General features: G+C 45.1%; 2 protein-coding genes across 8 annotated transcripts in view; one reads left to right on the top strand and one right to left on the bottom strand.

Moving 5' to 3' along the window:
* Window positions 1–4,925: 4,925 nt before the first annotated feature.
* Window positions 4,926–9,229, bottom strand: Nup160 (nuclear pore complex protein Nup160). Its single transcript, XM_065449458.2, has one exon. It carries the CDS (start codon window positions 9,131–9,133, stop codon window positions 5,045–5,047), a length of 4,089 nt encoding a protein of 1,362 aa, XP_065305530.1. The 5' UTR covers window positions 9,134–9,229; the 3' UTR covers window positions 4,926–5,044.
* Window positions 9,230–9,402: 173 nt separating this feature from the next.
* LOC135916184 (general transcription factor IIF subunit 1-like) overlaps window positions 9,403–14,551 on the top strand; it is a 37,706-nt gene continuing 32,557 nt past the window's right edge. For 5 of the 7 annotated variants that reach the window (XM_065449455.2, XM_065449453.2, XM_065449454.2 and 2 more), the window contains exons 1-4: window positions 9,403–9,471; window positions 9,805–9,866; window positions 10,002–10,074; window positions 13,552–13,745. In XM_065449455.2, the coding sequence (XP_065305527.2) occupies window positions 9,442–9,471; window positions 9,805–9,866; window positions 10,002–10,074; window positions 13,552–13,745 (359 nt within the window). In that variant the 5' untranslated portion in view covers window positions 9,403–9,441. Of the gene's footprint in view, window positions 9,472–9,804; window positions 9,867–9,981; window positions 10,075–13,551; window positions 13,746–14,551 lie in introns of those variants that run through there. The other 2 variants (XM_065449452.2, XM_065449456.2) reach the window with 2 other exon arrangements.

Genomic DNA, 14,551 nt, shown 5'->3' with positions numbered 1-14,551 from the left:
CTTTGTTACTGCGTTTCAGTTGCTGCTTGAGAATAATACACTCGCAATGTCGGATAGCATATGCTTCTTGAACGTCGCCATTCTTTCCAGATAGACGAGCCTGTCGATTGGTTCGTAGGGGCACTAGTGGATTATTGTGGTACTTTCTAGAATTTACATTGTCACCACAAGAATATCTCGAAAATTCGGTGAGGCAACTATAATTGTGGCCAGGTGTGAGCACTGGCATTTGACGACCACTGAGTGCACTTGCTGTTATAGCCAGTGTCGAGTTGTTTTGCTTTACTTTCTATGTGGGAATAAGTTTACCCAACAAACTTAGGTCTTCACCACTGCTCGCCTGTCAACTGTAAACAAGAGAGTTGTCATCGGTACACCAAAACTTGATGCAATTATGTTTCGTTCCATACTCATAGAAAGTGTTATCTGTGAAGCTTCACAAGAATGCAGGAGTCTGCAAGTTGTGAAACCAGACTTTTCATGTGGCATGCTGATCAACGGCTCTTTGCTAAACTTTACGGAGACTTGTTTCAATACGGTCTCCTGTGGTGTACACCCGGTATCCTAGATTTGGAGTTATGGTCCAAGAAGCTCTCAGGTTTAAAGGCAGTAATAAGAAGGTAAGCATTGGCATGGTGACATTAAGCAAGGGATATCAAAAGCTATGTGGTGCATAGGTAGAGAAGAACCAAATTGATGTCGAATGAAAGTTGGTACATCGCTGCAAGAATGTGCAATCATGTGCTTATTATAGACAGCAAGGAGCTAAAATTAAAACGTGATGACTTTTGCATGTGTTGACTTTTGGCCTTGTTGGTACATCTAGTGCGTAGTGCAGAAATTTAGGAAAACAACGGACAGGACAGCACTTGTGCATGTCCCCTCTACTGTCTATTGTTTTTTTTTCTGCTGCTAAACACCAGAAAAAATATATAATGACATTAAAGTTGTGCTCTGATTAATGGTTTTCTGGAAGTGGACTTCGAAGTCTCGGAACTCTTGTCCTATGATAGAGAGAGCAGTTAGGTTGGTCTTATTAAATATCTTCGAACATGTAGAAGTTAATACCCTGTATAGCAAAATTTGAGGAAATCATCTGGACAAAATTTTGCTGAAAGTGAAGTAAAAGAAAAAGGCATAGAACCAAAAGATTAGAACCAAATGACACACGAAAATAGACCTCATATTCAAAGTAAGCATATAAAAGTGGATATTTCTACTAGTCTTTCAGCATAACTAGAAGGGTAAAGATTCTTAGTGCAGTGGCGCATGTCACCTCATAACATTGCTAATAAATTCTGTGGAAGACCGCAAGGTGAGGAAGGTTCATGAAATGCGCATTATCATCCACTCGACTATTGCATGAGGTTACAAAGGAAAGCCATACAATTTTCCCAGAAAGAAAGCTTCGCAACTGAAGAAACATTTGTTCTGGTCCGGTGATCGAACCTGGGACTAACAGCCTTTCTGGGTTAGCTCGCATGGTAGAGCGACTGCCCCTGAAAGATGTTAGTCCCTAGGTTGATCGTTGTACCAGGGCGAATTTTTCTTCAGCTGTGAAGCCTTCTTTCTTAGAAACTCGGAAACCCGCATTGGTTTCCTCTGTAGTTTTGTGCCACAGCTTGGTGGATAATAATTTTCCATTTCATGCTACCCACTAGTCCCAAGAGGAATTCACTTATAATCGTCAATGAAAAGTTTAGTCAAAACAGTGTGGCGGGCCCTGGCATGGAGAGAGCCATATGAGAGACTGCAGTCATATGCACGAAATTGTTGTGCGAAGTGGCGCTTCATTTCCAATGCCAGCCTCCAGTGGGCGTCAAGAAGACTTGGCTCAAGGAAGGGAGCACGTATAGAGTACTTGGCATGCAGGCATCTTCGTTTGGGGCGGCGTAGGCCAGAGAAGTCATGTTAATGAAGCCAAGCTGAGAGAAGGCATCAAGCAGCTCTGATAACACATAGTGTAATTAATATCTCCGGCACATCATTTGTGGTGTCCATTAGGGTGCTCTTCCTGTGTCCTTATTTTAGTGTTGCTGCAGTCTTCTACACTGATTCAAAGAATGTGATTTGTGATTGGCTAATATCCTTACATCATTGGTTGATTTCAAGAAGTACTAATAAGCATAGAACCCAAGAAGCACAGTGCAGGGAATCAAGGTTCATATTTTAATATTTTCGGAAGGAAACGAGATGTGTAAAATCATCTTCACTGTTCGTTTTAATGGCAGATGTGCGTAACTTCTGTTCCAACCGCCCTCCTAGATTTATGTAAATGAATATAGTTGATTTGTAAAGATGCTGCTGTGCTGGAATGCTTGCATATCAGCTGTGGTTATGATTGAACTAAGATATGAATTTAGGTTTCCGAGTGCTTCAGGGCTTTTCAGTAACGTGAGATTACACGTCATGGTTATTTTTCCTTTATTTGCGTTAATATTTTTAGGCTACACACTGCATTGGTTTGAAGAGTATTTGCCTTGCTAAAAACAAAATTTAAACCTAAATGTTCAGTGTTACTGCTGTAACTGTAATTGCAACCAACCAAATTTCCTGCATTTTTTTGGAAAGTGCACCAATCAACATTGCTTAGTCGTGCTGTTGTGCAGGACAACATTGACAGGAACGGTTTCGACAGAATACCTGCAACTATTCTCAAGCTGTGCGAAGCTGCACTACAGTGGTATGTAGATCCACTTGTTCAGACTCTGGAAGCTTTAGTGTAGCTGTGATGGAAGGACAGCTCTGATAACTGTTTAACTGCAATGTAAGCAGCCTTACATTTCTCTCTGCCTACTGGTACACCTATTTTGTTCAGCTTGTAGAAAAGCGTAGAAATAAGTTTGAGAGAACAAGAAATCACGTCAAAATCAAAAAGCAAGCTAAGTAAGTTTGGCACGTTGGTACACCTTCATGAATATAAATATGCAGATCTTGGAATGTTGTGTTTGCCCATTTTGTTCCTGCGTCATTGATGGAATCTGGTGCACAGACATGCTCTCGCACACTGATGCTACAAAATGCAGTACAAACAGTGATCAAGTCAGCTGGTTGGCGTAGGCTCGGGAAAAGTACGTGTGATTGTGGCCTAATGGTTAGAGCATTGGGCTACTCTTCTGGAAGACCGATGTTCGATTCCCACCATCAGATACCCAATTCAATTATGTTTTTTAAGGTATGGGCTAGTCAGCAAGGCAGCAGAACCCACCAGGCGTGGTCAGGAAAGTTCCTGATGGGTTGCAAAGAAAGCTTCGCTGTAGAAAAACAAGCCTGGAAAAAGTATGAGGACAAAGAAAACGACAGGATGGAGCACTGTCCTCTTGTCTTTCTTGCTGTACATTTCTTTAGCTTGGTTTTTTTCCTGTTGATGATTGAAACTGAATTTGGTTGTCTTCAAGAGCTGCTCTTGTGACATTATTGAGGCTGAGGCTTCTGTGTGCCAACACCTTGAGACAGTGTGTTCAACAATTTTAAGCACTCTTTTGTCACGCGATTCTCTCTAGTTAGAAAAAAAAAAGACGATTGCTTTTTTACCGAAGTAGTTTTCATAATTATTAGAGATAAGAGAACTACTGTGAATAATAAAGGTTCCCAATAATAGAAAGATTTCCAGCTGAATCTTTCACATGGTGGCAAATTAGCCAGTGAAGGTGTTCTGAGCAAGTCAAACTCCGTGTCCAGAAACACTCTTTTGAATTGAGAATTAGCCCTGGTTAAACTCGGAGGTGGAAACTAACACTTTTGCTGCTTGGACGCAGACTCAAACAGCCTAGCTTGACGCTTACAAGTGGCCTCCAGTGCGCAATCTTCATCAGTAGGCTTGCACTTGCCGATGTTCTATGGAGACAAAGCCACTGGCCGCATTCTCCACTTTCGCATGGGCATGTCGTCGTTGGTTATAGTCGCGTCTCTGCTGTCGACGCCTCTTCTTGTACCCGGTGTGTTCTTCGGCTGTGTGTACAATGCGTGGTGTTCCCATTTTTCCTGTTTTTGTTCCAACTTTTGCAATGGTCTACCTCTGCAATGCACAGTCCCATTCTTAGACTCTACGACGGCTACCGTGGCGTACATCCCAGTGCTCTCCTGCCACAACTGCTGCACTGTAGGGCAGACGACAGCAGACGCAGCCAGCAGCAACGGTGCAACCCACTTTGCAGGTGTGGCGCGTGGTGAAATAACGTGTCCTTTCTTCTCTGCTATACTATTGTTCATTACCCCTATTCGGTGCTTGCACCACCATCTTTTTTGTTCACTTTACGGACGTTAGCCAGCCCAGATACCCCCCTACAAGACCATGCATATGGCTCATTCCAGGTCCGCTTCATTCCAGCTTTGCTGTGAAATTATACAACTACCAACCTTACAGTTCTGCTATGATTGCTTCAGTAATATATACTGTACTCACTTATAACCAGGTTATTTAAAGTAAAATTTTGGCTTAGCTGAAACAGTTGGCCTAATGCTGTAAAACTGCACAAACCATAAGCAGTAACTGAAGTGCTTCCACACTACATGCTTTCTAGAAAGATTTGGGTGAGTCCTCGAAACTCTGCCTCTGCTTCCAACATCAATCATCTGTTGGTTGCATGACTTAGGACACCAATGTTGCTGTGCACAACTGCCTAGTCCCATGGTTTTTTCACATCTTGCTTCAAGCCCCGAAAAATTAACACTGCAATAGCATTGGTCATATAAAGAAATATTCATGTTTAATAGGCTCAACAATTTCTCCATTGAAGGTCTTGCATTTAAATCAATACATTAAAAACTCTTGTTAATTATTTAAGCTCTTAGTACAAGATACTTTTGGTTGATTATAGGACAATGAGCAATAATAAGCTGGTTGCATTCCCATAGTGCCTACCTCCATTTCTTAAGGTTTCGTGCAACCTGAAACACCCTATATATGACACTAGAACGCAGGGTTTAGGAATTAACAAGGAAATTGAATTGTTTATTAAATGAAAATACACTTTCGTGAAACATTATCTCATGTGACACTATTTGACATAACTTAAAAGCAAAAGCACACGTTCATGGGACATTATCTTCGCATTGCGAAAGACACACGTTCAAGAGTCTTGAAGTAGTCTTTCAACTTTTGGCTCAGTTTCTGATGTTGGCTTTCCATCTTGGGTGAGCTCTTCAGTGCCACAAGAAGGCGGTCAAAAGTTGTGTGGGGCAACCAGACGGGAGGCAAGTTCGCATGTAATGCTGAGGTCAAACCAAAGTACTCTTTTCCTTTTCCCAGCACAGCATCAACATATTCGATCGATATATCTGTTGCCTCTTCAAGACGTGAATATGCGATCAGAAGCCGCAAAAGCTCTGGTGCATCACGCTTCTTGTACGATTCAGTCAGCCAAGGAGGAAGCGAGTAGCCATTGCACAAAAGCTTGCTTGTAATTAGGCGGTGATAACGAGTGGTTCCTGGCTCTCTCTCATGCTGTTCCAGGTAGTGATGAAGAAGGAGCCATGCCTGTCCAGGGATGTCCAGCACTGCCTTTGGATTCTCGATGATCCACTGTGGGTTGATGGTCCGAGCACTCCGGATCGTTTGAGCAGGCAAGCTCTTTATGCACTGCTGGACAACGCCCTCGAACACAGGATTCAGGTTCATGGAAAACTGCTTGCAAATACGAATGGCAATGTTGAAGTGGCCGCAGCCCACCAGAAGAAGAACAGTTTCTTCGGGAGTGAGCGGCATGCGGATGCTATCTTGGCTAGATTCAACGAGCTGAAGCCATGCCCGTACCAGACTCAGCTTGCGGCGGACGTCCTCAACTTGGATCACCTCCAATTTTCCTGGTAGTGCCTGTGGAATCTCTTCACCTGTGTTGTCACGCTTTTGTGACCTGTCCGGCTTTCTGCCAATGGGTAGAGGCATGGCAACCCACGCATCTTCAGGCTTCACAAGCAGCAGGCAGTTGACAGCAGCAAGGAGGCACAGTTCTTGTTTCTTAAGGCTATCTGATCCGGTAGCTTCCTGTTGAAGCCGGAAGGCGTGCTCATACATTGCTGATGCAGCTCTCCGATACTTTTTCGAATTGACATGCATGCAATAGAGGACATCATAGTAATGCTGTTCTGCAACATCGGTTGCTCTTGCACGTGCCTCCAGGATGTGGACGACATCAGTTTCAACACCTTTGAATGGGAATGTGACAAATGTCGAGAGCTGACGCCTTTCGCACAGCACAACCACTAACTGGTTCAGACAGACGTTGCGGTGGTCACCATTTGGATTCTGTATCATGGCATGATATGCTTCGGTGATGTGACCCAGCTGCAGTTGGTGCTTGAACAGCAGTGACCACAACCCCGGGACATTAGGGTCATCCTTAGGCGTGCACTTCAGAGCTGCCTCAGCTAGACTGATTACACAATCAGGGGCATCTGTGAATGCATCGATTACTTTCAGAAAGTACAGGGGCAGCAAAGATAGTTCAGATGATGAGTCGATGCTTCTCGTCCTCCCAATCTGCTGCATTATGTAAGGCTCGGTGGGAACACGTTCGTAGGCAAGTTTTTTATAAAGCATGCAAGCCTTGTGATACTCGTGGCACACAAGAAAGCTGGTGGCTAGAAGGTATGTTCTTGTCTCCCAGTTGTTGGAGCACCAGTCCATTAGCAGCCGGACATACTCTTGCAGCTGGAGGTGCTGATTTAGCTCGACCAAGGACCTCGGGAAGGTACAGTTGTTCGAGAATGGCCATATCAACTCTGCTGCAATGGATATAAATGATGGAAGAATCGCTGTCCAGATTTGGCTTGGCTCAAGTTCATATTTCTCAGAGAGTTGCCGCCTCACTGCCTCTCCACCTCCATTCCTCAGAAAGACCCAAACAAGGCCATACTGTTCTGCATTCTGGCTGATGATGCCAAATCCATCAGTGCTGCTACTTATAGTCATCCCTTTCATGCCTCCTTCGAGAGTATTTGCTAAAGGCGCACCTTCTGCTTCTGTGGCCCACAGAGCTGCATAGTATGCCCGCACAAGTCTCTGTGTCTCAGGAATAAGCTTTCTGCTGATGAGGCGGTCTAAAGCATCCCTGTTATGCCCTGCAGCAACCATGAGACCTTGGAGCAGTAGCAAATTTTGGCAGAATGTGAAACGAAACTGCATCACTTGGTGCAGACATGCAGCCATGAAATCACAGCCAGTCGTACTCCCGAACAGAAGGCTCCACACACTGAAGTGGAGACCTCGAGGTGTCGTGCATGGGTTCACTAGTGAAAGGTCCATAGAATCAATAAGCTTCTTCAGTGATGGCAGGTTAGTGTGAACTGTGTCAATAATCTTATTCACCACAATGCTGTACTCGGGGCCCAACAGGTGGGCAACCACTTTTTCAATCAGGCTTTGAAAGTCTTCCATGAAGTACAGGCCTTGTGAAAACTCGACCAACAAGTCTGGAGTCAAACATGAATTAATCATTCTTAGGCAGGATGCAAGTGCCTGTACACCTTCATCCGCCACATCACTGCACCACGGTGGAAGTTCTTCAGAAAGTATACAGCTTTCTTGCCAATCGCATGGCCTCAGCAAGGATACGTGGTCACGCCGAATGAGGGCTGCCATCCCTGTGCTTGGGTCTACAAACAAGCCAAGTGGCTTCAGGCCAACAGCGTGATACTCTGTGCAGGCATAATAAAATTTTCCCCAGCACTGTAGGGCCAGGTTCACATACTCCTGATCACCAAGCTCAACCTCCACAGCATTGGCATGAATTTCTGATTCAACAGTGCTCACAATGTCCTCCTTTAGATTACGGCGGCCATGATCAGCAGATAGCTCTCCACGCCGGCCGTATGTGCCTAGTACTTTGTAAAGGGTGTTGAAGGAAAACGCATTTTGTCCAATTATTTTCTCCAGGTAGAATTCTCGCGCATCCAGAGTTGGAGGCACGGTGATTTTCTCTGGTGGAACACTAGGCTGCAGATGGACACCAGCCCAACTGCCACTGGGACTGTCAAGCGCATCGATACACAACGAGCAGATGAGGGGCTCATCATTTTGTTGGACCCAGAGTGTCCACAGAGTAGAGTCCATCAAACAAAAGTCGACGAGGTCGTTCCCTGGGGCTCTTATGTTTGTTATTAGAACCATCTTGTGGCCGCCGCCCTGAGGCTGAATAGGCTGGAATACGAAGAAGTGGTTCCCCTCTGGAAAGCACGCGTAGACGCCGAGGTACACGTCGACGCCAGAGCTATCGGTCGCCTTGACCATGCACGACTGGCGGCCGCCGAGCCCCGACGCTGACTTCGAGGCCGGCCAATGGTCCAGCACAGAGCACATGGAGAGCAAGTCCTGGCTCCTGTATGACCACTGTCGGATGCGGAGGTCTCTGGACAGAGCGAAGATGAAAATGTCGTCGTCGGCTTGATGACACACAAGGCTCAGCGACGCCTCGTCGCTTCGCATCGAGGCGGGAAGAATGCCACTCAGAAAGCGAGTCACGCTGGCGCTCTTTCGAATCTCCATGGTCGACACCTGGCCGCCCACTTCCTGCGGGTCGATGGACACCACGAAGAGCGTGGAAGTGTTAGTGCCGAGCACGAAGATGGCTTCGCCATTCGCTCCGAGCCAGCTGCACGAGTTGTGGGACAGTGTAGTGCCAAGTCCCGCGTGATTCAGGACGTGGTAGTCGCGAAGCAATGTAGCCGAGGCGTCGAAGAAGACGGAGCGGATGCTGTACGTAGAGGGAAGCTGGGACCCGGGGTCCGGGCTGAGTAACCGAGGGTGTGGGAACGACAGGCGGTGCACGCTCGCTATGGTCGCCGCGAGGACAACGAGGTTGTTCCTGGTCTCGAAGATGGACACTCCTTCCAGCAGAGGCGTGTGCTGGAAGCGCAGACGCAGCTTGTTTCCAACTAGGTCCACGTCTAACGATTCCTCAGTCAGTTCCAGAACATTGTGGTTGGTTTTCCAGTAGATAAATCGGTTCCGTGTCGCGTTGGCCGACGCCGGGTCCTCTCGGTAAGCATACCCGCCGGCTCGCTCGGTGAGTTTGATGTCCTCGAGCGTGCTCTGCGCCGCGCCCGTGTTGATGGTCAGCTCCTTCCATTTCGGCGGCGAGGTCTCGCGCAATGGAACCTCGACAAATTTGACGTATTTGTTGCCTTCAAGCATTGTGAAGAGTTTTGTTTTGAAAAGTTAACATGTATCCAACGCGCGCGCGCTGGAAATGCCGCAGAGGCCGGCTAGGCATGTACAGCGTGCGCTAATGCAGGCACTCTGATGGCGCGCTAGTAAACAGTCCTTGTAATGAACACGCATCTTTGTTTTAATTTACATATTTTAAGCATATAGTGTAAATTTGAATAAAAACAAAAGTTTATTTAGGTGTATAAAACCTAATCTTTAAACTAAATACTTATTTTTTTGTACCATTGCGTTGCTTGTGTGATGGCGCCTCAAGCAGCTGTTGCAGCTTGTCAATGGCGGCTGCGACGGCAAGTAGTGGCTCAGTAAGTTTCCACAAATTTCCTTTTGCTAAGCTCGTTTTATTCATCGCCCCGTGATCTTATAGGTGTTACTCTTCCACTGAGTGATCTAAAATTTGTGTAGCGCTGTATTGATTCTTAGTGGTTAGTAGTTTTTGGTTGACGCGTTCTTGCTCATCGAAAGTTGTAATGAGGCCGCGAGCGTTTAAACAGCTTGTCGGGGCAGGCCATATGATTTTAAAATATTTGTTGTTGATTTGCCATGATGTATTGATGCTAGCTTTTGTGTTCTGGTCGATGTTATCATTTTTCTTTATTCATGTTTGTTCTAACGTTGCTTATTTTCTGCCATGACAGCAGAGCTCCAGCAGCAGTAGCAGCAGCAGCCAGGGACAAGAGTTCATAGTCCGGATACCAAAGTAAGTGAAGCGTCTGCGTTTGTGTTGATTGTACTGCGATAGATCATCCTTGTCGCGCAGCCGATCTCGTGACATCCTCTCTCGTTACACGTCTTGATGTCTTTTTCACGTGCAGTATTGTGCCGTTTCACCCAGGCAAACCAAGAAACGGTATCATGTCATGCGATTCAATGCTGCGCACAAACAAGACATATCCAAGTGGACGCAGGTGAGATGCATGCATGCGCGTCAACATGCTGCGGCGTATTTGACTACCGGAGTCTTGTTGTGTTGTAAGAAAACCAAATTCCACGTTGGCTATATACTGGGAGTGGAACGACCCCCTGTATGTGACGTCACACGCGGGTGGTTCTGAACGCGCGCCTTTTGAAAACTGTGTCCCTTGCGGAAAATGACAAAGTACTTTTTTTTTTCTCGTCTTTGAGAATGAGGAAAGATTTTCACTATTCTGAAAGGCATTAGGCATGTTTAAGTGCAACATATTTATGTGAAAAATTTGGTCTGCAATTTGGTTTATCGAGATCACTTTAACATTGTGGCAATATTTTTTCCATAGAGTTTCTCACTATAACACCTAGAGGGTAATCTGGCGCCACCGTCTATGGGAGTTTCTTAAGCGGGCACCGTGCCGTCATGGGAATGACGGTATATGTGTCTGCGAGGCTCGTGTTGGCTGGTGTTGTAAGAGGCTTCGTCTAAAACGTGGATATGGCTACGCAAATAACGCATTCTCAAAAGTAAAATCTTCATAAAATGATTCCATTCACGCATATTACATCTTTACTCACCCACAATGCATGACCGAGCAAAGAAAAGCAAGAACAGACGACCAACTGTTTCAAAGCGAGCGCGAACCTTGTCGTCTGTCCTCCAACTTTAGCGGTCCGCTGATACTTTTTACGTAACATGTAGTCGTACACACAATAACAAGTTCTCATAGTTAAACAAAACATATTCTCGCGTAATAATAAAACTAAAACAGCTTTTCACGTGCTGTTTTAGTAGAAAATGAATCATTGTGGCAGACGGAACAGTACTTGCCAAGCGCGTCTTCAAGGTGTCCTGTCTATACGAGAACGATGCCAATCCGAAGTCACAATATACCGGCATTCCCATGCATACCACAGCGCAGCAGCGCCAGATTTCCCTCTAGGTAATGTAGTGAGAAACTCTATGATTTTTTCCATACCGTTCCATAACAATTGCATTCGGTTCACCGATGCTGCGCATGTGCATTGGCAAATTTTTGCCTGTTGTGTATTTATGCCGCCATCTAGTAACAGCATCTAGTAGAAGTAGTAGTAGTAAGGGCCGCCATCTAGTAGTGGCCCGTACACGGGACTGAATCTAATGGTTCAGTCCTGTGTAAGGACTGCACCTCATCAAAATTGTGGAAAAAAGAAAGTGTGGCCTTTACACGACTCTATATGGTAGCCATGTAGTGGTTATGACAACTCTGTTACATTTAGAAACTAAAGATAATAAGAAATAAATTCCCTTTAAATGAATGGTTATGCCTTCATTGCTGTGGAATGTTAATGCAGAAGCCTACTTGTTGCATTATGTATGTGCTCTGCCTCAAGGTCTGTAAATTGTGTCAAGATTAAGATTATCGTTTTCTGTAAATTAAGCGTCATGTGATAGCTACGCAACGGAAAGTACATAGGAGCTACCAATGCTGTGTGGCACATTGCACAGTGTAAAGTACACTGTCCACCTAATAAATTATTTTGTTGCAATAATAAATTTGCAATCATGTCAAGATGTTTACACCAGTGTGTTAGAATGTACATCCACAGCTTTTCGAGAACAGAATTGCAAGATTTTGTCTTCAGAGCTGCTGTTTGCATCTATGTTCCCATACTAATACTAATACTAATGCTAAAGTATACATGAAATCAAGAGCTGGATGATATCCCCTTGTGTCTTGTTGAAACATGTTGTATGGAGAAAACAGACACTGACTGCAAGAGGTTTAGTATAGCTTATGTTGTGGCTCCATAATGAGCTGAAGTGGTGACTTGCAAGCTGTTTGAAAGTGTACTGCGAACAAGGCTCCTCTGTGGGAGCCAGAACATTGACGCTACTAAGCCTTTGTAGTCTGTGCTTGTTGTCTTCAATCTTTACTAAAATGTACCCTCGAGATCAAAAGGAACGAATCCCCCCCCCACCTTGTTCTCTGTTGTTTTGACTTCAGAGAGAGAGAGAAATAGAAGACAGGAAAGGCAGGGAGGTTAACTAGACGCACGTCCGGTTTGTTACCCTGCACTGGAGGAAGGGGTACGGGGGTGATGTGAGATAGATAGAGCACCATTCCAGAAATGTATTTCGCTAGAATAGCAGCTTGGGCTTGTTGGTTTTCCATCCTGCTAGTAACAGCGCAAAATGTAGACAAGAGACGAGACAAGAAGACACCACAAGTGCTGCAGCTTGGGCTTGTTGGTTTTCCATCCTGCTAGTAACAGCGCAAAATGTAGACAAGAGACGAGACAAGAAGACACCACAAGCGCTGCAGCTTGGGCTTGTTGGTTTTCCATCCTGCTAGTAACAGCGCTTGTGGTGTGTTCTTGTCTTGTCTCTTGTCTACATTTTGTGCTGTTACTAGCAGGACCATCCCAGAAACCTCGCAACACTTGTTTCGTGCCAAGAAAAGACTTAGTTTATGAGAAAATTGTATCTGAACGGTCCGAATACCTTTTTTGATAATTCAAATGTCCCTCCACCCAACCGGGTGAGTGGTGACGTTGCATACGCCAATCCTTTGCTGCCGTCGGTGAGTAAAACCGCGCCCGACAGACGGCGGCACTGAACCTGGACAGAGTGGTGGATTCACCGCTGTAGCCGCTTCTTGGTCAAGTGGCGTAGACTATTCGGGCATCCCGTGACATCACATGGAAGTTGAATTCACTGCTAATTGCAGCTTGTGCGAGTTTCGCGAGCCAGCCAAACCAGCGCAGCACTACGCGATCAGGAAAGTATTGAAGTGCGAAAGCGTGGGCGGCGCAAAGTCGAGCGCAAATGAAACCTTTAGACCGCCCGCGACTTGCCAAAGGTAATTTCAATGAGTTCATTTTCCTAAAAATGAAATAGAACTGGATAAGTAGCATTTTATTTCATCTTGTAATACACTGCAATAATGTTTTTTTTGCAATGAGTGGTTGAGTACTAATGACAGAATTTAACTGAGGAGTACTTTCGTCATCGGGCAAGTGCTTGAATGTACCAGGGGAGTCTCTTATCATGTCCTGCATTTACCTCGATTTATCGATTATTAAGGCTCTGTTCGTGGTAGTATTGATGCCTTAGAGATTCTCAAGCACTAATCTATCACTTTAGGTTGGATTAGTGTTTGTCTTTAGTGTCCCTTTAAACAAGAATTAAGAGCAACCATTCAGTAAAGTGATGCCCTGTTGCAGTTCTTCAAAGGTCTTGATTGAGGGGTAGAGGAGTTACATTTGCATGTGACAGCACATGTACCGACTGAAGTGGTTTTGTCTCCGGGTTGCCAAAGGTGTGCTGGAACGTGATCTTGCTTTTGATGAAAGAGGACTCTTCTTCACTTGGGAAACAAAAAAACGTCATTGTTTCCAGCGGTTTATGGTGCAAGGTGGTGGTCATCACAACAGTGTTCTGTCGACTGTGGTGTAAGTCATTTCAGATAACACTCACTATATTTCACCTTCAGGTTCGCATGGAGAGGGAGAATAACATGAAGGAGTTCAAGCTTGAGGACGACATGCCGAAATTTGGGGCGGGCAGCGAGTTTGGTAGGGACCAGAAGGAAGAGGCCCGGCGTAAGAAATATGGCATCATCATGAAGAAGTACAACCCCGATGACCAACCTTGGTTGCTCAGAGTTGGTGGCAAGGGAGGAAAAAGGTGAGTGGCTGCTGCTGAGCACAAGGTCGCAGGTTTCACTCCTGGTCGACTTCCACATTTTAATGGAGGCGGAATGCAAGAATGCAAAATGCTCATGTGTCATGGTTTGGGTGCGCATTCGAGGAATGACAGCAAATTTTCTAACGAGCACAAAGTCGTGCTAGTTGGTTGCTGAGCGTTCCGAGAAAAACAGCGCAGTGACAGGACCAATAAAAGACGAAGCAACACAGCCACTCGCTATAAGCTGCCGGCTTTCTTTGTTGACATGTCAAATGTGAAGCTGGCGATCTTTCTTACCTTTCTGCCATGTATGTAAGTCTTGCCTGTGAAGAAATTAACACTGTGTTTTGTATTTCTTTGGTCTTGTTGCTGCACTGCTTTTTCTGGATTAATTTAGGAGTTGTAGAAAGTTTACCGCACACATTTTGCATATAAAAGGACAACACTTTACGAGTATGTAGGCTGGAAACACATATATAAATTATTTTGATGCCAATGTTGGTCTTGAAATACCAGAAAGGGCTTCATCGACAGTATTGTGACGTGAAACAGAGCAAAGTTATTTTGCGTGTAGCATCAGGACTAGGTTTGACAGTGTTGCCTATAACAAAATAAGCAAATAAAAAAGATTGCTGGCTGTCCCGTAATTGAGAGTAGATGTAGTGTGAAATGACAACCGACAAAGCAGATTGGTGGGAGGTGACACTAGGAGATACTTGGAGATGATGCCTTTTGAAGGTTGCTATTGGAAATGACAAATGAAACGTCAGCGTGCTGGAAGTTACAGCTTGAGTGATAATGTGAAC

The sequence above is a fragment of the Dermacentor albipictus genome, chromosome 9, assembly GCF_038994185.2.
Source record: "Dermacentor albipictus isolate Rhodes 1998 colony chromosome 9, USDA_Dalb.pri_finalv2, whole genome shotgun sequence".
NCBI classification, from domain to species: Eukaryota; Metazoa; Arthropoda; class Arachnida; order Ixodida; family Ixodidae; genus Dermacentor; species Dermacentor albipictus.
This window is presented reverse-complemented; position numbering and strand designations above follow the sequence as displayed.

Bases quoted from the DNA above. Each gene is read 5' to 3' on its own strand.
- Nup160 (XM_065449458.2), bottom strand. From the start codon at position 9,133: ATGCTTGAAGGCAACAAATACGTCAAATTTGTCGAGGTTCCATTGCGC.